At 42.3% G+C, this 27,027-nt stretch overlaps 2 protein-coding genes across 6 annotated transcripts in view; both read right to left on the bottom strand.

Annotated features, from left to right (window-relative positions):
* The window catches only part of def6a (DEF6 guanine nucleotide exchange factor a), a 131,267-nt gene extending 130,641 nt beyond the window's left edge, over positions 1 to 626 (bottom strand). The window contains exon 1 of one of the 2 annotated variants that reach the window (XM_068007364.1): positions 342 to 626. In XM_068007364.1, the coding sequence (XP_067863465.1) occupies positions 342 to 437 (96 nt within the window). In that variant the 5' untranslated portion in view covers positions 438 to 626. The remainder of the gene's footprint in view (positions 1 to 341) is intronic. The other variant, XM_068007363.1, reaches the window with a different exon arrangement.
* Positions 627 to 15,457: 14,831 nt separating this feature from the next.
* The window catches only part of LOC137344413 (zinc finger protein 76-like), a 56,109-nt gene continuing 44,539 nt past the window's right edge, over positions 15,458 to 27,027 (bottom strand). For 3 of the 4 annotated variants that reach the window (XM_068007359.1, XM_068007361.1, XM_068007360.1), the window contains exons 12-15: positions 22,263 to 22,414; positions 21,228 to 21,392; positions 20,019 to 20,153; positions 15,458 to 16,055 (exon numbers count right to left, since the gene is read on the bottom strand). In XM_068007359.1, the coding sequence (XP_067863460.1) occupies positions 15,951 to 16,055; positions 20,019 to 20,153; positions 21,228 to 21,392; positions 22,263 to 22,414 (557 nt within the window). In that variant the 3' untranslated portion in view covers positions 15,458 to 15,950. Of the gene's footprint in view, positions 16,056 to 20,014; positions 20,154 to 21,227; positions 21,393 to 22,262; positions 22,415 to 27,027 lie in introns of all 4 variants that reach the window. The other variant, XM_068007362.1, reaches the window with a different exon arrangement.

Below are 27,027 nucleotides of genomic sequence, written 5' to 3'. Positions count from 1 at the left end.
AAAGCAGCAGCCCTCACACACTCTCCCCTTTTGACACATTACAGATGAATTGAATGACTTCCTGCCACCTAAACTCCATTAGAAACGTGTTCCGTGTGTATGTTTTAAAAAAAAAATAATCCAAAATGATATAAACACAAACTTGTACCGAGTTCTGTTGTTGATTATTTTTTTTATATAATGTGCCCCCATCCTCAGTACCAACTCCCTTCCAACACAAGGCACCAACCAGAAGTCTCTAACTTTTGAGTGTTGCTCTCTCCCTCTCCCTCTCCCTCCCCTCCCCTCCAAGCTCCTGACCGGGGGAAGCCGACGCTCCGACAGCTGGACGGCCGGTTTACCTTGAGCTGGGATTTGGAGACTTTGCCACTTTTCTCCACGTCCAGCGCTGTGAACGCGTACCAGATGGACTTCAGCAACTCGCTCCGCAGCTCCATCACTGCACCGACTCCGGGCGGGGGGGGGGGGGGGAGGCGCGGGCAAGGCACGGGGGCGCGCGTGCGCGTGCCCGAGCGCGAGCCCCAGCCCAGCCTCTGGGCTCCTCCTGACGTCAGCCTCGCCGGGGCCGGGCGCGCCGCCGCAACACACACCCAGTGCGCGCGCTCACTGCCACCCAAGGGGCAGAGGATCGGAGTTGGTGTTGCTCAGTCCCGCTCCCTATTTTACTCAATTGCAGACTTTCCAGCTAACCCTCACTTCCGAGCAATTACCCGCCCTTCTAAATACATATATATACACACACACACTGATTACTGTGTTTTCTGGTATATTTTAGTATCAAACAGAACAAAGAAAAATACTTCCATTTAGATACAAGAGCAAAATACTGTGGATACTGGAAATCTGAAAAAATGCTGGAACCACTCAGCAGGTCAGGCAGCATCTGTGGAGAGGGAAACATAGATAAGGTTTCATGTCATGCCCTTTCATCAGAACTTCCATTTCTATAGCACCTTTCAGGATCTCAGGACTTCCCAATGCGCTTTATAGCTAATCAAGTACTTTTAAGTACGGACTTGCAGGTGACGAAGGAGGAAAGCTCCGAAAGCTTGTGATTTAAAATAAAACTGTTGGACTATAACCTGGTGTTGTGCAAGTCCTTACATTTGTCCACCCCAGTCCATCACCGGCATCTCCACATCACTTTTAAGTACAGTCAGTGTTGTAATATAGGTAGCGAATATGCACACAGCAAGCTCCCACAAACAGCAATGACATAAATGACCAGATAATAATTTTTTTTAGGTGTTGGTTGAGGGATAAATATTAGCCAGGACACTGGCAGAATTCCCCTGCTATTCTTCGAAATAGTGCCATAGAATCTTTTACATCTTGGAAGTGTAACGAACAGTGAGGAGGATAGTGATAGACTTCAAGAGGACATAGGCTGGTGAAATGGGCAGATACGTGGCAGATGAAATTTAACGCAGAGAAGTGCGAAGTGATACATTTTGATAGGAAGAACGAGGAAAGGCATTATAAACTAAGGGGTACAATTATAAACAGGGTGGAACAGAGGGATCTGGGGGTATATGTGCACAAATTGTTGAAGGTGGCAGGGCTGGTTGAGAAAGCAGTTAAAAAAAGCATACGGGATCCTGGGCTTTATAAATAGAGGCATAGAGTTCAAAAGCAAGGAAGTTATGATGAAGCTTTATAAAACACTGGTTCAGCCATAACTGGAGTATTGTGTCCAGTTCTGGGCTCTGCACTTTAGGAAGGATGTGAAGGCCTTAGAGAGGGTGCAGAAGTGATTTACTAGAATGGCTCCAGGGATGAGGGACTTCAGTTACGTGGATAGACTGGAGAAGCTGGGGTTGTTCTCCTTAGAGCAGAGAAGATTGAGAGGAGATTTGATAGAGGTGTTCAAAATCATGAGGGGTCTAGACAGAGTAGACAAAGAGAAGTTGTTCCCATTGGCAGAAGGGTCGAGAACCAGAGGACACTGATTTAAGATAATTGGCAAAAGAATCAAAGGCTGAGGAAAAACTTTTTTACACAGCGAGTGGTTATGATCTGGAATTCACTGCCTAAAAGGGATTCAATTGTGGCTTTCAAAAGGAAATTGGATAAGTACTTGAAGGAAAAATAATTGCAGGGCTATGGGGAAAGGGCAGGGGAATGGGACTAGCTGCATTGCTCTTGCAGAGAACTAGCACCAGCTCTCTGCATTGCTCTTGCAGAGAACTGGCACCAGCTCAAAGGGCCGAATGGCCTCCTTCTGTGCTGTAACATTCTATGATTCTATCCACCTGAGAGGGCAGACAGGACCTCATCCAAAATCTCATCCAAAAGACGGCACCTCCAGCAGTGCAGCACTCCCTCAATACTGCACTGGGAGTGTCAGCTTGGATTATGAGCTCAAGTCTCTGGAGTGGGGCTTGAACCCATGACCTTCTGAGCATTACCACCAAGCCAAGGCTGACAAGAGCTTGTGTCAGCCCAAAGTTTCTGATGACCCAAAACGGCCCCAAATTGGCTTCACATTATACTTTCAGTACTTGGCTCAGTCTTCACCCTCAAAATATTGTCCTCAAGTCAAACGTTCTTCCGCTGTTACTGGGGAATGGGGTCTCTTGCTTATTTAGTTTGTGCGCATTGTAACATTTTTTTAAAACTAAAGACATGATCTGGAATTTCTAACCTGCAAGCCAGGAATTCCTGTGTACAAAAGGTGGTCTGATCCAGAGAATCAGAAATCCTGGTGGAAATGTCTGACGTTTCAATGAAACCAAATAAAAACACGACCACCCATCCCTTTTCCTATCATCCCATCTCCATGCCGTTCTTTATTCAAGAAGGTGAATGGTCTGGAAAATGCTGGAGTCAGAATATTTTAATTGGTGGATGAGGGAGGAGAGGTAAAGAAAAAAGATACTTTAATAGAATATTATATAGAATTTACAGCGCAGAAACAGGCCATTCGGCCCAACTGGTCCATGCTGGTGTTTATGCTCCACACGAGCCTCCTCCCATCCCTCTTCATTTAACCCTTTCAGCATAATCTTCTATTCCTTTCTCCCTCATGTGTTTATCTAGCTTCCCCTTAAATGTATCATATGAATAATATAGACAGAGACTGCAACGAGAAAAAAACATAAATGCTGGAAATCCTAAATAAAAAGAGAAAATGCACAGCAGATCCACCAGCATCTGAAGAGAGAAAATACAGGATAATGCTTTGGCTCTGGATCCTTCATTAGAAGTGTTATCACTTGATAAACCTTCAGTGACTATATCACAACTATAATCCTTCAGGATAGCTGTCTGGATTTCCCAACTTTATAAAGAATGCTGGCAGACACTATGCACTTTGACCAAGTCAAAGGCCATAAACATCATAATGTTGTCCCAACAAACTCCACTGTGTGTTATAAGAAATAATAGACATATAGGGGGTAATTTTAACCCCAACGAACGGGTGGGTTGGAAGTTAAAATAACAGCGATTTGTAGCGGGAACGTATCCCGGCTCCAACTCGCTCACTTCTGGGTTTAACCCAGGCAGGTATGAGTGCGTGTGCAGAGCAGACACCAGGAAGTCCCGCCCCCACTTAAAGCCGGCAGGCCGGTACCTAAAGGGGCAATGTACCTCACTGAAATACTTGAGGTACTTAATTCTCTGTGTATTGGAAAACTTAACTGAATTTAACCTTACCTGTTCGGGTTTCTCATCGCTTCCAATTCACGTCAGGTGAAAGCAGGCGGGAAGGGCTGGATCCATGAGGTGAGTGCCTTTATTACACTGCTTGTGGGTCAGGAGGAGCAGGTGTGCTTCTTCTAGGCCCAACAAGCTCACCTGCAGACAGGACCCCCGCGATCGGCGGCCCCCCCCCCACCCAACCCTGATGCTGAACCTCCCCGCACTTCTCCCCCACCCCCGATGGTGGTCCTCCACCTACCTCTGACTCTTCACCCGACCTCTGATCTCTAAGTCCTGGCATCAGACCCCCGATCTCCACCTCCCGGCCCATCCGATGTCCTCCCCGGCCCATGATCCCTCCCTCCCTCCGATCCCGGCTGCAGCCTGCTACCACAGGCCTTCCTACCTGACAGCCTGTCAATCGCAAAGCCTGGAAGTAAAATTTGTCGATCTCATAGAGGTCACAATCTCAACTGATCTTCTGGACTTCGCACCCAAAAATCTCCCCACCCTCCCCGCCTCAAGGTCAAAATTCTGCCCATAGAGATCTCATTTTGGATTCAGATAGTGGCTTTAATCCAAGCCTTGTAATTACTGTCATTATTCTCTGGTACCTAAGACTTGTGGGAGCCAGAAATCAGTATTGGTGGAGCATTGCTGCTCCTGCATCTGACCTGTAAAGATTTCCAAAGGCACACTATGTTAACCAACAAGAGGCAAGCTCAATAAACAGAATAATTCTCAGCTCCCAAAATAGGCTGCTGATGAAAGGGGGTGCATAATCTTTTGAACTGCTCTATAATTTCTAAATGTTGTAAAAAAATACATTCCCTCTGTAGCACATATTCTGTGGCCCTGACTTTGGAGTCCCGTCGCACCAGTTTCCCAGTAGATCTAGAGTGGATGGGGCCAGAAATGTGTTTGGGATGCACTCTGCTGTTCCACCCCTTCCTCTCTCCCTTCACCGCCCCCCCCCCCCCCACCACCGTTTTCCAGAGGGCAATTGCAGCAGCATCAAATGGCATCATATATGGGCAGGCATGTGCATCCACTATGTTTCCCACCATTTGTGTTATTCCAGCGCTAGATAGGGCTGCCTATTAGGCACGGATTCCAAGTGTGCTATGCACAGACTCTATGCAGAAAAAGTAAGATTGAAAAAAGACATTTCTTTTGCACAGGCAGTGCACTGACCACCTCTTTTTCTGGCTGCGACAGGCTTTTGGGATCTGTCACACCACTTTTCCACCTCCAGACATGCACGACTCCCAAGGTGCAACGGTCAAGGCCTTTGTCTCAGTTGTTGCTGTTGACAAGAAGCAGCCCGAGAGCAAACATGTGGTCTAGATTACCCCTTAATGTGACATCATGAATGTAGTCTACAGCTTCCATTCACAATGCCGTGGGAACAACCATTCATATCATGTATGGAGGTTTATACACAGCACGTCTAACAAAGGGGTGACAGACACCAGGACAGCCATCTTTCCTTAGAACAGTTCGGAATTATGGGACAATTCAGTAGAATACATCTCTTCTGAGTTTAATCACATTCAGTTTTAACCCTTTCATCAGCCCAAACGGTTTTGCTTGAACGTGATGCCCTCAGGACAACACTGATGCTGCAGTTTGTTGTGGTGTCCTTCTTTCACATTTGCTTCAGTCTGACACTCCGAATGGAAATATACAAAAGACACGGCATCACAATTTTACCAAATTTATAACAAAGACAAAACTTCTGAAGTAGCTTCATAATAACCCAAGCTTAGTGTTGTACTGAGATCATTTGTACCGTCACAAATTGATGAGAGAGGGAAAGAGGGGAATCAAGAGAGAAGAAAATTCAACTTCCAGCTTATAAGTGACAGAGCAATGTAAAAGCAGATTTACATATCAAACCTCTGGAGACCCTAATGCAACCCCTCTCCCACTTCGTCCATTTATTTTGATAATCTGACAAGGATTGGAAAACATTTCAATTTATCTCTTGTACTCTTCCTCTCTGATTCTTACTTTTCTTTTCTGTATTCTACATTTTCTTTTCTATTCATTTCAAACCCATTTTGCTGATTTCCTCTCCCCCTTTAAGAACACACTGTCTTTCCTCTTTTCGTTTGTGCACCTTTCTCTAAACAGTCTCATCACTGAGCTGAAAGAAACAAAGAACATCTCCAGATCACCAGCAAGAATCATAGAATCATAGAAGTTACAACATGGAAACAGGCCCTTCGGCCCAACATGTCCATGTCGCCCAGTTTATACCACTAAGCTAGTCCCAATTTCCTGCACTTGGCCCATATCCCTCTATATCCATCTTACCCATGTAACTGTCCAAATGCTTTTTAAAAGACAAAATTGTACCCGCCTCTACTACTGCCTCTGGCAGCTCGTTCCAGACACTCACCACCCTTTGAGTGAAAAAATTGCCCCTCTGGACCCTTTTGTATCTCTCCCCTCTCACCTTAAATCTATGCCCCCTCGTTATAGACTCCCCTACCTTTGGGAAAAGATTTTGACTATCTACCTTATCTATACCCCTCATTATTTTATAGACTTCTATAAGATCACCCCTTAACCTCCTACTCTCCAGGGAAAAAAGTCCCAGTCTGTCTAACCTCTCCCTATAATTCAAACCATCAAGTCCCGGTAGCATCCTAGTAAATCTTTTCTGCACTCTTTCTAGTTTAATAATATCCTTTCTATAATAGGGTGACCAGAACTGTACACAGTATTCCAAGTGTGGCCTCACCAATGCCCTGTACAACTTCAACAAGACATCCCAACTCCTGTATTCAAGCTCCCAGCTCATCAAGAATTTCAGAAGAGCATCATCATCTTGTAATAAGCCCCTGATAGTTATATTCCATGTAAATTGAAGTAAAATCTACATTTCAATAAAACCACTTGCAAATGGGAGGACAAAATATAGAAGGCTAATGGGTATATTTCCTGAAAAAAAAGTCTTTACAAAAAGTCTTTCTTCCACAGTATTTTCTTTGAGGTGACTATTTTCCTCATCATTCAGGATTCAAGTCTACCAATGGCAGTGAGTAACTCAGCAGGGACCAGATCCAAATAACATCAATACTGATGTGTTTCATGCACCACTTCTTCTGCCACTGGACCACTTTTCCAGACAGATTTATCCCCTGGAAATCTGTCCTTTGTACACAGAAGTTCAAAAGCAGAGCCAACCATCATTCACAGAAGCACATGCTTGCATTAGGCCTTAGGAAATGTTGACTTGCCTCTTGCCAACCTCTCTCTAATTCTTTCTGTGCTCTCAGCGAGCCCTGTGATCACACTGATGAGCAAATAAACTGAATCTGCATATACTGGTGTATTAAAAAATAATGGTGCAGCAATTGTGAGTTGTGAAAATCCTGTACAGTCTTCAAAACATACTTTCCATTATATAGCAGAAAGGGCTTTACTGTATATTTACATCATGCACCATATAATACCAGTAGGTAAAACAGGAGTAGCGAACAGTGTTATTGGTGGGAAATTCAATTGACAATTACCACAAATCAATTTTTTTTAGTCAGCCAGACATCTGGCACTTGTGAAAACCCATCATCATTCTTAAGTCTCCAAACCAAACTACTGAGAAACCCACATTTACTTGATAATGAGTGTTCATTTTATCTTATTTTTAAAATCTCATCCTCACGTTCAAATCCCTCCACGGCCTCACCCCATCCTATCTCTGTAACCTCCTCCAGCCCTACAACCCTCTGAGAACTCTGCATTCTTCCAATTCTGGCATCTTGTGAAACCCCCTTCCTTTGCCGTGCTTTCAGCCATCTAGGCCCTAATCTCTAAAATTCCCTCCCTAAACCTCTATGTCCCTCTATACCTCTCTCTCCTCCTTTAAGATGCTCCTTAAAACCTACCTCTTTGACCAAGCTTTTGGTCACCTGTACTAATATCTCCTTCTTTGGCTCGGTGTAAATTGTTGTGATTACGTTCCTGTGAAGCGCCTTGAGTTATTTTACCACGTTAAAGGCGCTATATAAATGTAAGTTATGGTTACCCATTTACCTAAGCCCTGAAAACGTAGGTGCAAGTTGGCAAGAGCCAAGGCTAATGGACCCCAACACATGTGTTATGGGGTATGCTGGCATTCTACTGGCTAAAGCCGTGCAGCTTATCAGCACAGAACATCAGTAGGCTTCCTACTGCTTGTCTAGCTAGGACCAACCTATCCATTGGTATTGGCTCACATTTACCTGGAGCCTGGTAGGAAGAACCCCAACCCCAATGACCTGACTACCCGCCAAGATCTTCTTAATGATCTTCTAACTGGTCAATTATCAACAGTGCCCTGAAGTACTGTGAACCCGACTGGCTCAGATATTGGGTTACCGAGCCTGCCACAGAGGAATGACTCAGTTCCAATCTCCCATGAAAAGGACATCATCTTGTAACCAACTCAATCCCGAAGAAATGCTGTTTGCAAACAGAAAATAAAAGCAAGTTAAATTCCAAACTATATTTCTGTGTAGTATAAAATTATAAAAAATATAGATCACAATAAATTTAATCCAGCTTTCTTTCTACACAAAAAAATTAATACAAAAATCTTATTTTAAGGTGTGTGATATAGTAAATTTATCTTGACTTTACTTAAGGCTGAGTCCAGGTGTTATGATATGGGTGCCGAAATGCCACTACTTGTGCCCCACCTGGTGGGCTATTGATAGAACTGCACATCCAAGATTTTATCCCCTGCTCCTTTAACGGATAGAAATGACACATCAGAAGTGTTGAAGGCTCACAGTTCTTTCTACAGTCCGTGCACAATCAGCACTTTAAAATCAAAGGTGACCCAGTGAGCACTTTGCTAACACTAAAAAAAAAAGTTTTTTCAGATTCTACATCTGTATTAAGCAGGTCTGCAACAGAGCTCCAATTTGCTGGAGTCATGGGAGGGGGACAATTAAGCTTGGTGCTATCCCCTCCTCCCACTACTGTGAAAATATAACTGCAACTATAAAAGTGTTCACCAATGTCCTTCAGGGAATGGGACCTGCCACCCCTACCCAGCCTGGCCTACATGCGACTATGGTCCCACAATATGTGGTGATGTCTCAAGCCACTCAAGCCTTAAGGATGAACAATAAATGTGGTCTTGCCACTGTCACCCACATTTAAAAAAAATATTTTCAGGATGTGGCAAGGCCACATTTATTGTTCATGCTTTTAGAAGCTGGTGGTGGGCATTCCCTTTGAACTGCTGCAGTCCTTATGCTGATGGTGCTCCCACAATAGTGTTATGTAGGGAATTCCAGGATAATGACCCAGTGACAATGAAGGAATGGTGATATATGTCCAATCCAGGATGGTGTTTGGCTTGGAGGGGAACTTGGAACACAGGAACAGGAGTAGGCCTACCAGCCCCTTAAGCCTGTTCTGCCATTCAATTAGATTATGGCTAATCTGTACCTCAGCTCCATTTACCCGCTGTTGATCCATATTCCTTGATACCCTTATCTAACAAAACTCTTGTCGATCTCAGTCTTGAAAACTTCAATTGACCCAGCATCCACAGCCTTTTGGGGAAAGAGAATTCCACATTTCCACTACCCTTTGTGTGAAAAAGTGCTTCCTGATTTCATTCCTGAATGGCCCAGCTCTAATTTTAAGATTGTGCCCCTCTGTTCTGTATTCCCTCAACAGAGGAAACAGTTGCTCTGTAACTATTCTGTCGAATCCCTTTATCATTTTAAACACCTCAATTAAATCACCCCTCAACTTTCTAAACTCAAGGGAATACAACCCAAGTTTATGCGACCTGTCCTCATAATTTAACCCTTTAAGCCCTGATATAATTCTGGTGAATCTGCACTGTACCCCATCAAAGGTCAATATACTCTTCCTGAGTTGCGGTGCATAAACTTGGCTTGTATTTCCTTGAGTTCCTAATCCCTCGTCATTAAGAAAATATTCCAATTTGTCTTTCTTGGATCCAAAGCAGATGATCTAACATTTCCCCATACTGAACTCCATCTGCTATAGTTTTACCCACTTACTTAATCTGTATTGTCCCTTTGTAGCTTCCTGCTCCTATCTACTCAACTTACTGCACTTAGTGTCACCTGCAAATATGGATATACAACTTTCTGTTCCTTCATCTAAGTCGTTGATATATTTGGTGAAAAGCTGAGGCCCCAGTACAGAGGGGGTCACCACTTGTCACATCCTGCCAATCAGAATACATTCCCTTTATCCCTACTCTCTGTCGCCTACCTCCCAACCAATTACGAACCCATGTTGTAAGGTTACCCCCAATTCCTTGCACTTTAATTTTTGCTACTATCTTGTACGAAACCTTATCAATTACCAATTAGGCAAATCAGGCCAATTACCACCTCATCAGTCCACTCTCAATCATCAGCAAAGTGATGGAAGGTGTCATCGACAGTGCGATCAAGTGGCACTTACTCACCAATAACCTGCTCACCAATGCTCAGTTTGGGTTCTGCTCGGCTCCAGACCTCATTACAGCCTTGGTCCAAACATGGACAAAAGAGCTGAATTCCAGAGGTGAGGTGAGAGTGACTGACCTTGACATCAAGGCAGCATTTGACCGAGTGTGGCACCATGGAGCCCTAGTAAAATTGAAGTCAATGGGAATCAGGGGGGAAAACTCTCCAGTGGCTGGAGTCATGTCTAGCACAAAGGAAGATGGTGGTGGTTGTTGGACGCCAATCATTTCAGCCCCAGGACATTGCTGCAGGAGTTCCTCAGGGCAGTATCCTTGGCCCTACCATTTTCAACTGCTTCATCAATGACCTTTCCTCCATCACAAGGTCAGAAATGGGGATGTTCGCTGATGATTGCACAGTGCTCAGTTCCATTCGCAACCTCTCAGATAATGAAGCAATCCGTGCCCACATGCAGCAAGACCTGGACAACATCCAGGCTTGGGCTGATAAGTGGCAAGTAATATTCACGCCAGACAAATGCCAGGCAATGACCATCTCCAACAAGAGAGAGTCTAACCACCTCCCCTTGACATTCAACGGCATTACCATCGCCAAATCCCCCACCATCAATATCCTGGGGGTCACCATTGACCAGAATCTTAACTGGACCAGCCACATAAATACTGTGGCTACAGGAACAGGTCAGAGGCTGGGTATTCTGCGGTAAGTGACTCACCTCCTGACTCCCCAAAGCCTTTTCACCATCTACAAGGCACAAGTCAGGAGCGTGATGGAACACTCTCCACTTGCCTGGATGAGTGCAGCTCCAACAACACTCAAGAAGTTCAACACCATCTAGGACAAAGCAGCCTGCTTGATTGGCACCCCATCTACCACCCTAAACATTCACTCCCTTCAACACCGGCGCACCGTGGCTGCAGTGTGTACCATCCACAGGATGCACTGCAGCAACTCGCCAAGGCTTCTTTGACAGCACCTCCCAAACCCGCAACCTCTACCACCTAGAAGCACAAGGGCAGCAGGCACTTGGGAACAACATCACCTGCGCCTTCCCCTCCAAGTCACACACCATCCTGACTTGGAAAAATATCGCCGTTCCTTCATCGTCGCTGGATCAAAATCCTGGAACTCCCTACCTAACAGCACTGTGGGAGAACCTTCACCACACAGACTGCAGCGGTTCAAGAAGGCGGTTCACTACCACCTTCTAAAGGGCAATTAGGGATGGGCAATAAATGCTGACCTTGCCAGTGACGTCCACATCCCATGAACGGATTTAAAAAAAAGTGCCTCAGGAAGCCCATATAAACAACATCCATAGACACTCCCCTGCCCACCATGTTAGTGACCTCCTCAGAAAATCCAACTAGATTAGTCAGACATAACCTACCTTTCACAAATCCATGCTGACTCTCTTTGATCAGCTCATACTTGACAAATTGCTCAGTCACTCTGTCCTTGATGATAGATTCCAGTAGCTTTCCCACAATGGACATTAAACTGACAGGTCTGTAGTTTCCTGTCTTAAATAATGGAGTGAAATTTGTGATTTTCCAATCCAAATGGAAGTTATGGTGTTCCCACAACATTGCTGTTCTTGTCCTTCTCAGTGGTAGAGGGTCGGAGGGGAGGGAGGTGCTATTGAAGTAATCTTGGTGAGTTGATGCAATGCATCCTATAGATCATACATATTGCAGCCACATTGTACCGGTGATGAATCTCGAGTCTAGTGACATCCCAAGAACAAATTCAAGTCCAATTTTCACTCACTTAGAGGAGGACTGAAAGCAGCAGTATGGAGGGAGGCATCATTTCTACATTTTCTTTTTAATGTTGACTGAGACAAAAATGACAGTAATTCTACTACATGGGTTGACTCTAATCCTATTTTAAATTTTCCAAACTCCAACCTTGTTCTGATTTTAAAGATTGGCACTCCAATAAATTGTATGAAAGAGCCCCTCAAAGAACAAGAATAGCACATTAAAACAATGGGATCTTGGCTCCCCTGATTACCCGCTGGTTAAATGTACCACCCAATGTAGCGCTCAACTATAAAGGTCAGAAAGATCCCAAGTTCAACTTCTGGTTGGAGCCAAGTTAGCTGATGTCAACTGAGATGGTAGTGGGGACAGGACAAATGGCTTCAGTGTCTGAGGCTGGCATGGAGGAGGGGGTGTGGTGGGAGAGAAGACCCACGATGGTTCCTGCCCCGCTAGCCATCCAGTAACTCTTGTTCGAAAGTTTCTGTGTGTGGACATTGAGCGAGGACAGGGTTAGCTCAGCTGTAATGCCTTCCACGGTTGAAAACAATAAGCTGTTGACATTCACTGTCTAGGCTCACTGATAAAGAATGGCTATTTGGGTGAGGTGCCACAGAGCTGTCAATACCCACTGTACCTTCCCTGCATAAGCCACTACCTTCACGAAAGGGAGAAAAGGAAAGAAAATTCAATCAATTGAAAAGTGGGTATTGATCTCTGATAAATCTCACCATCTAAGCCCATAAAGAGCACACTGTTATAAATTGGATAGCCCAGTGGTGAAGGATAGAATACTACAGCCTGATCTTCAATTGCTTCCAAGCCTTTATTCACAGAGATCTACATTACCCACTGCACACCCGAGATAAGCTCTCATATAAATGGATACGAGAGTCCCCAATTGATATGCACTACCTGAATACAATTAACACTAATTGATATAAATCATATGGATACAATTAACACAGGTATAACTGCTAAATCACAAATGACAGAGGTACGATGCATTTTTTTTCCTGATTTCTTGTTGAAGTTTGCTCATTACCTTTTCAGGGTAATGGATGAGTTACTGAGCTGAATTAACATAGCAATTAACTCAGTGTTTGAGCAACTGTACTGTTTTCACTGTAGGCTAATTGAGCTCTCCTGGCTCTGCAACTTCAAGTTTCCAATACCAATATAATTTAATCAAGATAATTAATCGGAAAATAGGCCTCTTACGTTACCATTCGATAATAATGATGGCTTACCATTGAGTAAAATGGCACCTATCTGAATAGATCAAGAAGCCAAGATCTACCCACAGGGGGTCAAATTGATTTTGGAATAGATGTTGAAAAAACAGGTCCCTGTTCCTGAGCGCATCATCAATCCTCAAACCCCAAAGCCTGGAAGAAGTGCTGAGGAACTGAAAACAATTGCTCATAATGGAACGTGGTACAATGTTAGAAAAAAAAGTCAATGATTATCAAGATGGTCAAGGAGAAGACTGCACAAGGCTGGCAGAAGGATCACAGACTCTGAAATCTCCAGTATCTATTAAGGATTAAGTGGCAGAATTTTCTTTCCATTAAGTTTCTGGAGGGGGTTGGCAGCTATAAATTTGGTCATAACACCCCTGATTCTGCCAAGTTGTTTTTCATATTATTCACTATATTGTGTCACTTAACAGTTTTAAAATGCTGACCATATATACTTTAGACTATTGTATATGAGTATTAATATAAAGCGCATAAAAAACTATTTAACTTTTTATTTGTTCTTGGAATGTGGGCGATACTGGCGAGGCCACATTTACTGCCCAATCCTATTTGCTCTGAGAAGGTCTTCTAATGAGAAGGTGACAGTGGGCCTTCTGCTTTGTAGCAATTGTTTGTATAACTGAATGGCTTGCTAAGCCATATCAAAAGCTATTAAAAGTCAACAATGTAGTGTGGGACTGAAGTGACATGTAGGCGAGACCAGGTAAAGGTGGCTGGTTCCCTTCCCTGAAGGGCATTGGTGAACCAGTTGGGTTTTTATAACAAACTAAGAGTTCTGATTTTTCCGTTGGCTAGTGCACAAATTGCTAGATTTATTGAATTCAATTTCACAAGTTGCCACAGTGGGATCTGAACTCACGATTTCTGGTGGCACCATAACCACTACACCACTCTACCTGTAATAATGTTCTTGTTCTCCTTGTCTGCACTGCAGAAAGCTTTATAGGCAAAAGTAGAGTTCAAAATTAAAACACCAGTCTTTTCCCAAAATAAGTGAACACTGCAAATGATTCAAGGGTCTAAAATCATACGGTCATAAATCAAATTTTCATATCTACGCAGATAATTGATTTACATTTTTAACCATGGCTGATGCCTCTTAAGAAGAACCTTTGTCTTGTCTCAGAAGGCAGAGGATAAATATTAGGTGGAGGAAATGGAGGAGGCAGATACCACTGACACTAGGAAAGCCCAGCCGAAATTTGTGTGGTGCAATGTAGCCAAAGACAAACAAAACCTGGGAGAGAAAGCCACATTTGCAGGATCCTTCACTGTCCCTGCTTGCACCTGGAAAATATGAAGAGACTTATCAGGCACAGTAGTCTGCTCAATCTATCTCCATCCTATACCTCAAGACATCGGGAGGCAAAGTTCCGCACAAGCTCAAAGCACCAAAATGGCTCAAGTCCTGCAGCTCTCCATTTTGATGCTACATTCTTGTCTCATTGTGCAAAGTTGGCTAGCTACTAGCCAAGAAGGTGGTCCTCTTGTCAGTTTCATAACTACATTGATCCACAACCAAACATTCTCCTCCAAGCAGCTTAGGACCGTTGCCAGTTAGAGCTAGCTGGTGTCATATGATAGCCAATATGACAGGTTGCTGGTCAGTTTATAATGCCACCATGGCCAAAAGATCACCTCTTTTTCCAGCTGACTTTGTGGCGGATCCTTGAAGCCATTCCTCCTCCTAAATGTGTATATCAAGCAAAACGGTTAACAAGCACAACTATGATAATTAGTAGCTATGTTGGTTATGAAAAAATATCAATAATGTATTTTTTTTGTTGAAGACTTGTCCAGAACCTTTCTCCTTGATGCTGAAAAATTGTTTATGATTTCAAATGAAATCAAAATGTAAAAAACAACCTGAGGTGCCCTGTGTCCTGCACTTCTATTTTCTGGAGTGTTCCAATACACATGCTGTGCCTTTTCTTTCTGGAACTAATTTCCTCACTGAATATAAGTAGCAGGTCACTTACCTTGTGCCAGGTATTTCACAGAAATAGTTGGATAGCTTGAGATGTCCATTTGTGTCATACTGGTTATTGTCCCATTGGCGCCAACACAGTTGTTGCAGTTTAAATCCAGTTTCAAATAACCAGAAACTTCTTTGTTATTGCAGTCTATGTTAACAAGTTCCCATAGTTCTATGAGCAGTAACATCACCGCAGGCGGGAGAATTCGGCCTTGATGTTTTTATAAATATATGAGGATGTTGTAATGGATGTCCCATCAGAGTGAACATTAACCCTCCCACAGCCTTCCCCCAGTAACAAATCACCAAATGCTGCACATTGTTAAAAGGCAACTCAGAAATCGTCAGAGGTCAACAGCCAAGTACAGTTTTCAAAATTTATTTTCATATATACATACAGGTTCATATAGCATCAAGTACTGGACTTCAAAATGCAGCGTACACATTCTGAAAACTTGTCACTGATTGCCATTAAAATGCCCAGCCTGATGCCTGTTCCAACTCTGCACAGAAACCAACCCTACACCAGTTTCAGTAAACATTTCATCTTCAATAAAAAGCAAAACTATGGAAATTTCAATAAAACTATATCTTATACTGTACAAGTAAATCCACAAGTCTATCGACCAGCACAGCAGCTCTAAAACTCCTTTTGATCATAAAACCCTTACCATATTATGTAAAATCACCTGAGTTGAGATCAACATACACACAGTAAATTATTAGTCCTGAGAATAGACTGATTTAGTCTGTGAGTAGTTTATGTTTGGTTCCCAGGATTTTATTGGACAGTACTAGGTAGCAAACCACAGTTCGTTCATTCCTTAATGTGGCACTTTTTTCCTGATCCCCATTTTCATTGGCCATTATCTATCATAACTGTATCCTGTGTAATTCCTTCATGCTGGATTGCTGCTGTTGCCATGCCAATAGCTTCCTCCAATGTCTGCTGTTCCTCCAACTAAAAAGAAAAATAATGACATGGAGTCAAAAAATCAGGTGGGGTGAGGCACTGGGTTTCTGCTGGTTAATCTTTCAAAACTGTACAAGTTCTTTTATAGAGAGGCTTAATGCCACTGTTGTGGCCAATGTTCTTCCCTCAAACCAACTGGCTAGTCATCTCATTTACTGTTTGTGAGATCTTGCCGCATACAAACAGCAATGACTGGACTTCAAAAGTGATTCATTAGATGTGAAGCACTTTATGATGCCCTGCGGATATGATTAGGCGCTGCGCCAGTGTTAAGTTCTTCATAAAGGGTTAGCCAAACTAGACGATAGTAAGGCCCAAGTCACAGATCTCACACACTTCGCATGCTGGCAACCCCTGATAGGTGTCAAACCCACTGTACTGTTAGGTTACATACATTAACTATTATGGCATCAGATCATCTTCCCTGGCTCTAAAATTAATTTATCTAAGAGATTGAAAATAATGACCTTGTACCCAATTGCTGTTATTATTGGAACTACTGGAGTCAATGTTAAGTAACAGCTTTGACAGCAGTAAAAGTCTATATGTAGCTTTCTAACAAGTTTACCTGCTCCACCATCAATCAAAACCATAATTCTCTTTTAAAAGCCTGTTGCTGAAATCGCTCCCTTTTGGTTTGGATATCATGCGGCAACCTTGCCCCGCAGCAGTAGAAGGCAGCAATTTTTTCTGAACAGGGTTATTATTAACCCAGAAAGAAAGTATACCCTCCACCTGCCAGTAACAATTATTACTTTAGTTAACGTAGAATCAACCAGTTTGCTTGAATCTGCTTGTCCAAATTCCTCTCATAGCAGTCAGTGATGTCTGTGTGGCTATCGGTAATCAGAAAGCAGATCACCAGGGATAGAACAGATTCCAATCCAGCTTGTATCTTTAATTAACAATGGATTGCAATTAAGAGAAATAGCTCATCAGGGATAATGGAGACCTCTCCAGTTACTGGTCACCGCCTATAATAAGGACAGCGTACTTGGGGTTAAGAAACATATTGGTCCTAGTGAGTGGTTCCTACACTTAAATCGAGAGATAGATACCAAGGGGGATTAACCTTAAACTCTCCTTTCCCCTAGCTGGAATGTATACTTTGGTCTATGAGCAAACAAGCTGCTCCTCAAATATTTTCATTTCCATTGTTTACACGTACTAATGTAACAGCACATCATTTCAACCAGCTGCTGCACATTTATTTCTTGATACAAATTGAAGAATGCTTGAAAAAAAATTTAAACAGCAAACTCAAAAATCAAAGACAACCTTTCATATTCATTAATATAAATGTTCTCGTTTACACGTATACATTACAGACACACAAGACTGGCAGCCCTGGCATAAGAAGGGATTCGCTGCAAGTAAGAAAAACTCAGCAAAGTCCCTTTATGTTACGTTAACTTGCCAGCCCAAAAAAGGTAATAAGCGGAAGTGAAGTAACAAGGATACACCTCCCAGAATGACAATGTTTTTCACACCATGTTTCAAGATGATCCACTTTGCAATTAATCACTAGAAAAGATACCACATTCCCAGATCTATCAGGATTTTCACATTTAATGTGAGCTGTGATTATCGTTAAGGTCATACCAAACTTTGCTGATCTGTATAGTTCTGTGCTACCTCCTTTCAAAACTGAGGTCATGATAATTACTGTTCCCACTTCCGGCCGTTGTAAACCCACCTCATCGTCCTCCACAGCAAGTACCAGAACGGGTCTGGAGAGCACATGACAAAGAGATATGAAGAAGCTAAAGAAACAGCAGCAGAAAGAGGAAAAGAGCAGCAAGAGAAACAACAGCAACAGAAGAAACAGTATGACAGAGAAATTCAATCCCAGTCAAGGGACAGACACATGGAGAGAAAAGCAGAGCAGAAAAGATAAACAACAGACAAAAGCGTGCAAAACAAATTCGAAGTGTTGCACACAATTTACTTCTTCTGTATAAACTTATCCGTTGTATTTTCTTGATTTTTTCTATGTATATACAACCCTGGATCAAAATATATGAATTGCTTGTTTTTATATTTCGCTTGGTACATTTCGATCTGCGTCTACACAGGTAAATCAGGAAGGAAAAATAGAGCGGAGAAAGTACTTAGTCTACAGGAAAAGTCTAAACATGATCTGTGAACTCTTACTGAAAATGTAAGATTTTTTGTAGGAGTAATTCTAGGATCAAATAATATTTGGATTCCACAGAAATTAATATTTTTTTGACTGTTTTCGTCTTTAGCTACAGTCACCCTCTTTGATATGGAGATGCCGGTGATGGACTGGGGTTGACAATTGTAAACAATTTTACAACACCAAGTTATAGTCCAGCAATAAAATAAAATTGCTGGACTATAACTTGGTGTTGTAAAATTGTTTACAATTGTCACCCTCTTTAGCAGCAATTAGACTGTTACTTTTGGATCAATATGAAGCAGGTTTACCTGCGCACTGATACGGAAGTGGCAGGATAATGGGAGTTAGGTTGGTGAGCTGACCTTGGAGTACATGAAAGCAAGAGAAACAAGATCACCTCAAGTAGGTAGTCTCGCACTGCTTCAAGCTAACAGTCAGTGCGGAAAACTCCATGGTTGCTAAGGTCAATACAAGGCACAGTTAATGATATAACTCATCTGTTGTGACTGAGAATCTCATTTTACATATACCCGTCTCAGACTGGTGGTTGCAAGATGACACCCTTAGAAGCTTTAACTTCCTTTGGAGTCTAAGGATGTCGTTTCACTTTTCCACTTTGATGCAAAAGTGACAGTGTAATTCGAGAGTACTGACCTGACTCCGCATAGTTTCACACTGCTTTAGCTTGGAATATATCTCCAGTGCAATGTCAACCAGAGAGATTAGGAAAGGCCTCCTTAGCACTTCATAAGCAAAGCTCATTTAAATATGATGAGTATGTGGATGCTCCCATTTACGCTCTCAGTATATTTAAAGTTTATGGGAGCAGAGTTCTGTACATGACAGAGTCAGATTTGCAGCAGGCAGTATTGATCAAGTAGATACTGAAGCAACTAAGCCTGCAATCAGTAGCTATGGCATAACTGCAGCCTAAAGCATCTGGACAAAAAACACCTGCCCAATTTAAGCAATATCTGCTAGTTGGGTATAAATATTAGTCACAACACAGCTATTTTATCAGTGCATCTCTGCCAACATTAATTCGCTCTCTTCTTCCCCTCCTATCCCATTTATGTACACCATTTGCTTACTGAAACGTGCAGAAAATTGAATCATTGTGACAGGAATTTAATGGCGCAACTCTATTAACGAGATGGCCCCCAAAAACCTGGCTTACTGCCAATAACATCATGAACTGTCAGACTCCCAAACCTTAATCTTAGGCAGACATTCAGCACACTAAACAAATACAGTAGATGAGAAAGCTGACAATCAGTTTTTTTTTTACTTCCTGTTATGTAAATGTGCCCCAGCAGCAAAAACTTTAAGCATTTAGCAATTGTTACCCAACAAGATATTACAATTTATGGTAAAATTAACAAACTCCCATGTAGCATGTTAATATTGCCATAAATTGTACTCCCATGCAGTAATTTGATTTGTTCTGTTCTTCAAATTATATTAACTCTGCAGAAGACGATGGCCCCAGTCCCACTGTAACCATGGTGATGTCCTCTGTGGAATGTTAGGCTGAGGTTTGTTTGTTTTGTCGTTTAAATTCCCTTGGGGGTCAATGAAAAATCTTTTCTTGGAGCTTTCACCTGTAGTTCTTCATCTCTATCAGGAGATTTTAAAAAAGTTAGGGAGATACCATAGCAGTGCTAAACATACATGGTCTCTTAGAATGGATTAATTGGAAAAAATAGCCTTCAATTGTTTCATTGTTTATTATGTCAGTGCCTTTTTACATGGTACTGGAATCTTGGATACAGAAACATCATCCAGTTTGAGCCATCACACTTACCCACCTGTACTGCTATCTGTGTACCATTAGCAGTTGCTACTAACGCTACTTGCTGATGATGCTGCACCACCTCCGCTGCATGAAGAGCTGCTAAAGCCGAGTCCCCGGTTACCATCCCATCTGATGTCACTATAGCAACCTGGCAAAATAAGGTTCACAAATGAAGGCAAGTAAAGCCTGTCCACCGTATAAACTTTATCAATCCATTAGTTTCATTCCATTTTATAAAAACTGCTTGTACAAGTCGCGCATACAGAATTTTAAAAAATTATTATAAATAAACTGCTAATGCGTACAAAAGGAGTATGTTGTTTCTCCTAGTGACATTGTCCTAGTTTCTACCCCCACCCCCATATTCACACCGCTTTTTGGTTGAGGGGGTCCAGCCCATGAGCATCTCAATGAAGGCCGTCAAAGCTCCTCCATGGTGAATCCAACAGGACATGTATTTGAGCAGTAAAAGAAAGACAACCCCTCAATTCAGCTTCTCCTTCCCACCCCTCCAAGTTGACACAGTTGAAACCCACCTACTAAAGGCAGAAGCAAGTGCACACATCAGAATGGCCTACTGCTGTTCCGATGTTAGATGCAAAGTAATGCTCCCATTACACTGCCTTAACAGTGTGGACCTTCCATTCCAGGACATCCTATAATCTGGGCGCAAAACTGCCAATTTACCACTGAACTGGGGTCACTTTTGTGCTTTGAATTAAGAACTGGGTTGAGACATCCCAGACTCGCCGGAAGGATCCTTACAGTTGGCAGTGAGTGTAGTCTTTCATCTCAATAGCCTGAGGTGGAATCAAACCCAGATCCCAGAGACCCACCTATTCCCCAATTCTTTGGATTTTTTTAGGTAATGTCATACAACACATTGGACAATCACACTTCAGGAAATCTGAAATACATTGTTAAATATTTTTTGTAAATGTTCAGCAACAATTTCTTTTGATTCTAGGAAGTTGAGCTCTTACTAAGATCAATGTTAGTGACATTCACTTTTTTCATACTGCTTTCTAGATAAACTTTTTGTGATGCTTAGCATTTCTGGTGTTTTTCCATTATGCCGCTTCATTAAAAAGTTGATTCAAAAGATTTTTTAAAATATAAGATTGATTAGAAGTTATAACAATTAATTACAATACATAATTTGAATGTTTTTGATTATCTGCATTCTCAATTAATGATAGTAATGATGCAAGCCATAACATACCTGCTGTGCTTCTGTACCATCTGCCGTCACCATGGTAACTGTATGAGCACCCGTTGACCCTGTGAGGTCACCTTCATGTGTGGGTACAGCAATTGTCGTACCATCCTGAGTTACCATGGTGATAGCTGTTCCCAGGGCCTGCAAGTCTTCATGCGATAGACTAACCTGCAAGTAACAATGTAATTCTTTTAGGAAAATCTAGGATTGGTTACTGCTAAATAACAATAAATATTTCTAACTTACAAAAAAAGTCTCCATACTGGCTCTACCAAGTCGTGCTAATGGTTGATTTGTGGGTACTCTGTTATCAAGTTGTTGACTGATGTGGAAGAAAAGATGGTTTAACTTTAGCGACATAAAACAAGGCTATTTTGCAATCCCCAACAAAAAAAATAGGGATTTTTAAATCCATTTGCCAGGCATTTCAATAATGATTTTACATTGCTAAAATTCTAACAGTGAACAAACAACCATAAAAATATTTATTTTTCTCCCTCAATGGCTTAGTGGGTATAGCTACTACCCGCTGTGGTACTGAGCTACACAGAGCAGGTCTCAGGGTTGATCCCCAGTCTGTGCTGAGTTGGTGATATCAGTTGGAGAAACCGCTGGGGATACAATTGGTGCCAGTCTGCTGGATTAAGGAGCAAAACATCAGCCAGTTTTCCTGCTCTTGATTGCTATTCAATGACACCTGCTGGAAAGTGCAAGTGTGTTGCTATCAAACTGAATCAGATTTGGCCAGGATGCCCTCCATGGTAAAATAGCCTGTCTTTGCTCACCATAGGGACTCATAGATGAAAGATGGCTACCTGAACAAGGTATCAGAGGACAGGCAGCGCCTGTGGAAATGTACCCCATAAATGGGCAAAACCTTCAGCAGAGCAGGGGAGAAAGTTTGAAAAAAAACCTTAAAAGAATGTTTACTTTCTTTGTGTATTCACTTTTCACCCGGTATCCTAAACACACTGAATTGATTTTCGGGGTAAGAGAACAAATCACCATATAGCCCAACCTCCCAGGCTTTATTCATACCTGTTGAGTGCCATCCTGTGATATAAGTGCTACCTGAGATCCCAGCCCATCTTGGGTTACCATAGTAACCTGGGTGGGAATTCCACCATCACCTTCAACCCCCGAGAGGTATGTGACGCGCGGCCTTTTCAATGCAGGTTCAATAACTGTAGCTAAGAATGAATGAAATATAGGGGGTTAGAGAGACCCGGTTAAACACAAGTACAAAAAAAACCCACATCATGAGCACATACATTCAAAAAATGTAAAGCCGCCAGCTATAAGATGCTAATTTTGTTGATTTTCATTCCAGATTCAACCAGTGTACCATTTTCATTCATTTCAATTAGACAGAAAGTTTGACGCAAGTGTAACACTGAGTAGAACATTTTTGTGCGATACAACGGGTGTACATGTCAGTGAAATAATAATCCTAGTAAGAAGGTTCTGAACAAGAAGGAAAACTGTTGTGTGGGGGAAAGTCCTCGATGAGATTAGCAGGTAAATTTTACTTAATTTTCAATTAGCTTCTCACAAAAAAAGAGGAAGAACTTAGTGACAAAAAGAAAAATCAAAGACAGTGTGGATTCATATCAAACAGCAACATTATAAAAGTAAACTAACTCACTGTTATACTCATTTAAAACTGCTGTATCTTGACAGAGTCCTACTTGTCCTAAATTTGTACTTAAATTGTCCTCTCTTGGCATCTTTTTGTTAGACTTCCATTTATCTGACGTCCATTGAGACGGGAGCCGAGAGTGCGGCCGGGCACAGCTCGCGGGACAGAAGGTATGGAATTGGATCTATAATATGTTTAAGTACGTTTATTAAAATTTAAAATAAGTTTATCAATGGCAGCCTAGAGGCCCCCAGGAGTGGGTGTGAGGAGGTAAAGACCAGCACCAGAGCGCAGAAAGCCGATTTAATTTTAAATTTGAGAGAGGAGGCAGGAGAATAAGGCAGGAGGTGGCAAAATACTAAAGAAATGGGGAAAAAAATTGAACTGTAAAAAAAGATTTTAAAAAATGATAAAATTTAAAACTAAAACTTACCTGAAGAGAAAACGACATGGATGGTAGGAAGAATGGATGGTCTCTGAGAATGTTCCAAGCTATGTACACTGCCACAGTGACCAGATTGCACAATTACAATGTGACAAGTTTACGTAGGGTTTACAATATAAATGTGGAAATGGGAATATCTAATGGTAAAAACTGCTGCAAAAGTGTAACAAAAATGTGACAAGAATAAGATTTTGTAGACACTAAGTTGGAGAATATGGTCCCACTCCTACCTGCCTCTGCTTTCTTCCTATTGCTGTTTGCTTCTCCTCTCCTGCCTCTCTCTTTCTCTTTCCTTAACTCTTCTTTGTCTTCTCTGCCTTTTCTTTCCTTTTGATAGGGGGTGGGGGGGAACAGGTAGGTGACCAATATGGTGTGGTGTTTTGCGGAATGAAGCCACCATTGGCTGTAGGCTGCATATGGGCTAGGGGCGTCAAAGAAAATGTGGCTCTCTGTGACTCCTCTCCCTCCCCTCAGTCCCATTGTGTCCCCTGCCCATTCACCTTCTGACTACCCTTTCCTTATCCTTCCCACTTCCTACCATCCTCACTCCCATCATTACTCTCACTTTTTTGCCTTTGAACTACCTACTCAACCCCATTCTCCAATTTCCTCAGAATGTGGAAAAATAACATGCAGCTGGACGACTGCACACATTTATTTACAGATAACATAATGTGGAGAACCAGAAAGATTGGCAAAATACTAATACTGGGTGGGAAGGTTGGGGGTTGAAATTTCTTACTTGGTAGGTGAGGGAGGGTTGCTCGATTGGACAGTACATTATTTCCCAGTAGGGCCATTTTTACCACAAAATTGACGGTTGAGATTGCTTTGACTTTAGTTAGGGGCTTGCAGAAGACTTTAGGTCTGGTCCCATTGTAAATAATAGGTCGTGTAACATTATCTTTACGGTGCCACCGACTGAGACCACGCACCGTTTTTAGTATACAATAGTATGTAATACATATATCACACACGCTAATAGTTCTCCCACTGCATCGCTTTCATTGAATCCTCTCCTCATCTGACCTTTGTGACTTCTATCAGAGTCTATTTCTTCCCTCCACATGATACCTTAGTCTTACTTTTCCACAATGTTCCCTGATGACTATATTTTTGTTACCTGATCTTTCACTCACTGTCGGCAGATTTATCTCTCAATGCTCTCTGTGTTGCCCCAATCCAAATATAAAATAATGGACAGGAAAAGACCGCAGGTCCATCGAGCCTGTCCCAAACAGTCATGATGCAACTAAGCATCATGACACTCAGTGTTCCCTCCAACCAACAGCCATATAATCTTCTGGGAGAGGTAAAAAAAAGATTTAAAAACCCTAGACCAATTAAGGGAAAAAAATCTAGGAAATCCCTCTCCGACTCCGTATGGCGATCAAAACAAGTTCAGGCAATTACAGTGACCATGAGGTACATACCCAACATCCCACTTACCTTTTGCACGCAGTGATATTAGTCACGGCAAGAAACTCATCCAGCTCCTTTTTGACCTATTGCAGCGAATCCGCGCACACCACACAAACCGGTAACTTATTCCAAGTGTCAATAACCCTCCGCGTAAAGGAAAACCTCCTGACACCTAACCTAGTTCTATGCTAAAGTAACTTATACACATGACCCCTTGTTTTCCCTAACCTGTCTAGTTCAAATAGTCTGCCCACACTGACACCGTCTACTCCCTTCACCATTTTAAATACTTCAATTAAATCTCCCTGAAGTCTAATCTTTCCTGGAGTAAAAAGACCCTGCTCTTGTGGTCCTTCTTTAAACATTTTTCAGAGCCTCTATATCACCCATCATGTGAAGGGATCAAAACTGGACTCATTATTCCAGACGAGGCCTAACCAGGGTCTAGTACGATCCTTTTAGTTTTATAATAGATCGTCTTCATTATATGTCCTTGTACTCTATTTGCCTTCACAATAGCCTCTCAGCATTGGTGATACACTTTCAGCGACTCATGTACTATAACTCCTAGCTTCCTTTCGCACTCCACAGACTTACCCAGCGAGGTATATACCTGCTTCGCATTAGCTCTACCCATGTGCACGACACTGCATTTAGCTACATTAAATGACATCTGCCAGATCCGGGCCCATTCCCCTGTCGCATCTCGATCAGGCTGTAGTCTCTTTTTCTCACCGAGGGCCCTAACACAAGAACATAAGAAATAGGAGCAGGAGTTGGCCGTCCGGCCCCTCGAGCCTGCTCCGCCATTCAACAAGATCATGGCTGATCTTCTACCTCAACGCCATTTTCCTGCACTATCCCCATATTCCTTGATGCCTTTAATATCTAGAAATCTATCGATCTCTGTTTTGAATGTACTCAATGACTGAGCCTCCACAGCCCTCTGGGGTAGAGAATTCCAAAGATTCACCACCGTCTGAGTGAAGAAATTTCTCCTCATCTTAGTCCTAAATGGCCTACCCCTTATTCTGAGACTGTGACCCCTGGTTCTAGACTCACCAGCCAGGGGAAACATCCTCCTTGCATCTACCCTGTCAAGCCCTGTTAGAATTTTGTATGTTTCAATGAGATCACCTCTCATTCTTCTAAACTCTAGAGAATACAGGCCTAGTTTACTCAATCTCTCCTCATACGACAATCCCGCCATCCCGGGAATCAGTCTGGTGAACCTTCATTGCACTCCCTCTTTGGCAAGTATATCCTTTCTTAAGTAAGGAGACCAAAATTGTACACAATACTCCAGATGCGGTCTCACCTAGACCCTATATAATTGCAGTAAGACATCTTTACTCCTGTACTCAAATCCTTTTGTAATAACTGCCAATATACTATTTGTCTTCCTAAACTGCTTGCTGCACCTGCATGTTAGCTTTCAGTGACTCATGAACAAGGACACCCAGGTGCCTTTGAACATCAACATTTCTCAATCTCTCACCATTTAAAAAATACTCTGCATTTCTGTTTTTCCTACCAAAGTGGGTAACTTCACATTTTTCCACATTATATTCCATCTCTCATGTTCTTGCCCACTAACTTAGCCTGTCCATATCCCCTTGAAGCCTCTTTGCATCCTCCTCACAACTCACATTCCCACCTAGTTTTGTGTCATTAGCAAACTTGGAAATATTACATTTGGTCCCCCCATCCAAATCATTGATATAGATTGTGAATAGCTGGGGCTCAGGCATTGATCCCTGCGGTACCCCACTAGTCACAGTCTGCCAACCTGAAAAAGACCCATTTATTCCTACTCTCTGTTTCCTGTCTGTTAACCAATTCTCAATCCATACCAGTATATTACCCCCAATTCCACGTGCTCTAACTTTATTCACCAACCTCCTGTGTGGGACCTTATCAAAAGCCTTCTGAAGATCAAAATACACAACATCCACTGGTTCCCCCTTATCTATTCTACTAGTTACATCCTCAAAGAACTCCAATAGGTTTGTCAAACACGATTTCCCTTTCATAAATCCATGTTGACTCTGCCAAATCCTATTATTATTTTCTAAGTGTCCTGTTATCACATCCTTTATAATAGAGTCTAGCATTTTCCCTACAACTGATGTCAGGCTAAAAAGTCTGTAGTTCCCTGTTTTCTCTCTCCCTCTTTTCTGAAATAGTGGGGTTACATTTGCTACCCTCCAATCTGCAGGAACCATTCCAGAATCTATAGAATTTTGGAAGATGACAACCAATGCATCCACTATCTCTACAGCCACCTCTTTCAAAAC

The sequence above is a fragment of the Heptranchias perlo genome, chromosome 27 (assembly GCF_035084215.1).
Source record: "Heptranchias perlo isolate sHepPer1 chromosome 27, sHepPer1.hap1, whole genome shotgun sequence".
Taxonomy (NCBI): domain Eukaryota; kingdom Metazoa; phylum Chordata; class Chondrichthyes; order Hexanchiformes; family Hexanchidae; genus Heptranchias; species Heptranchias perlo.
This window is presented reverse-complemented; position numbering and strand designations above follow the sequence as displayed.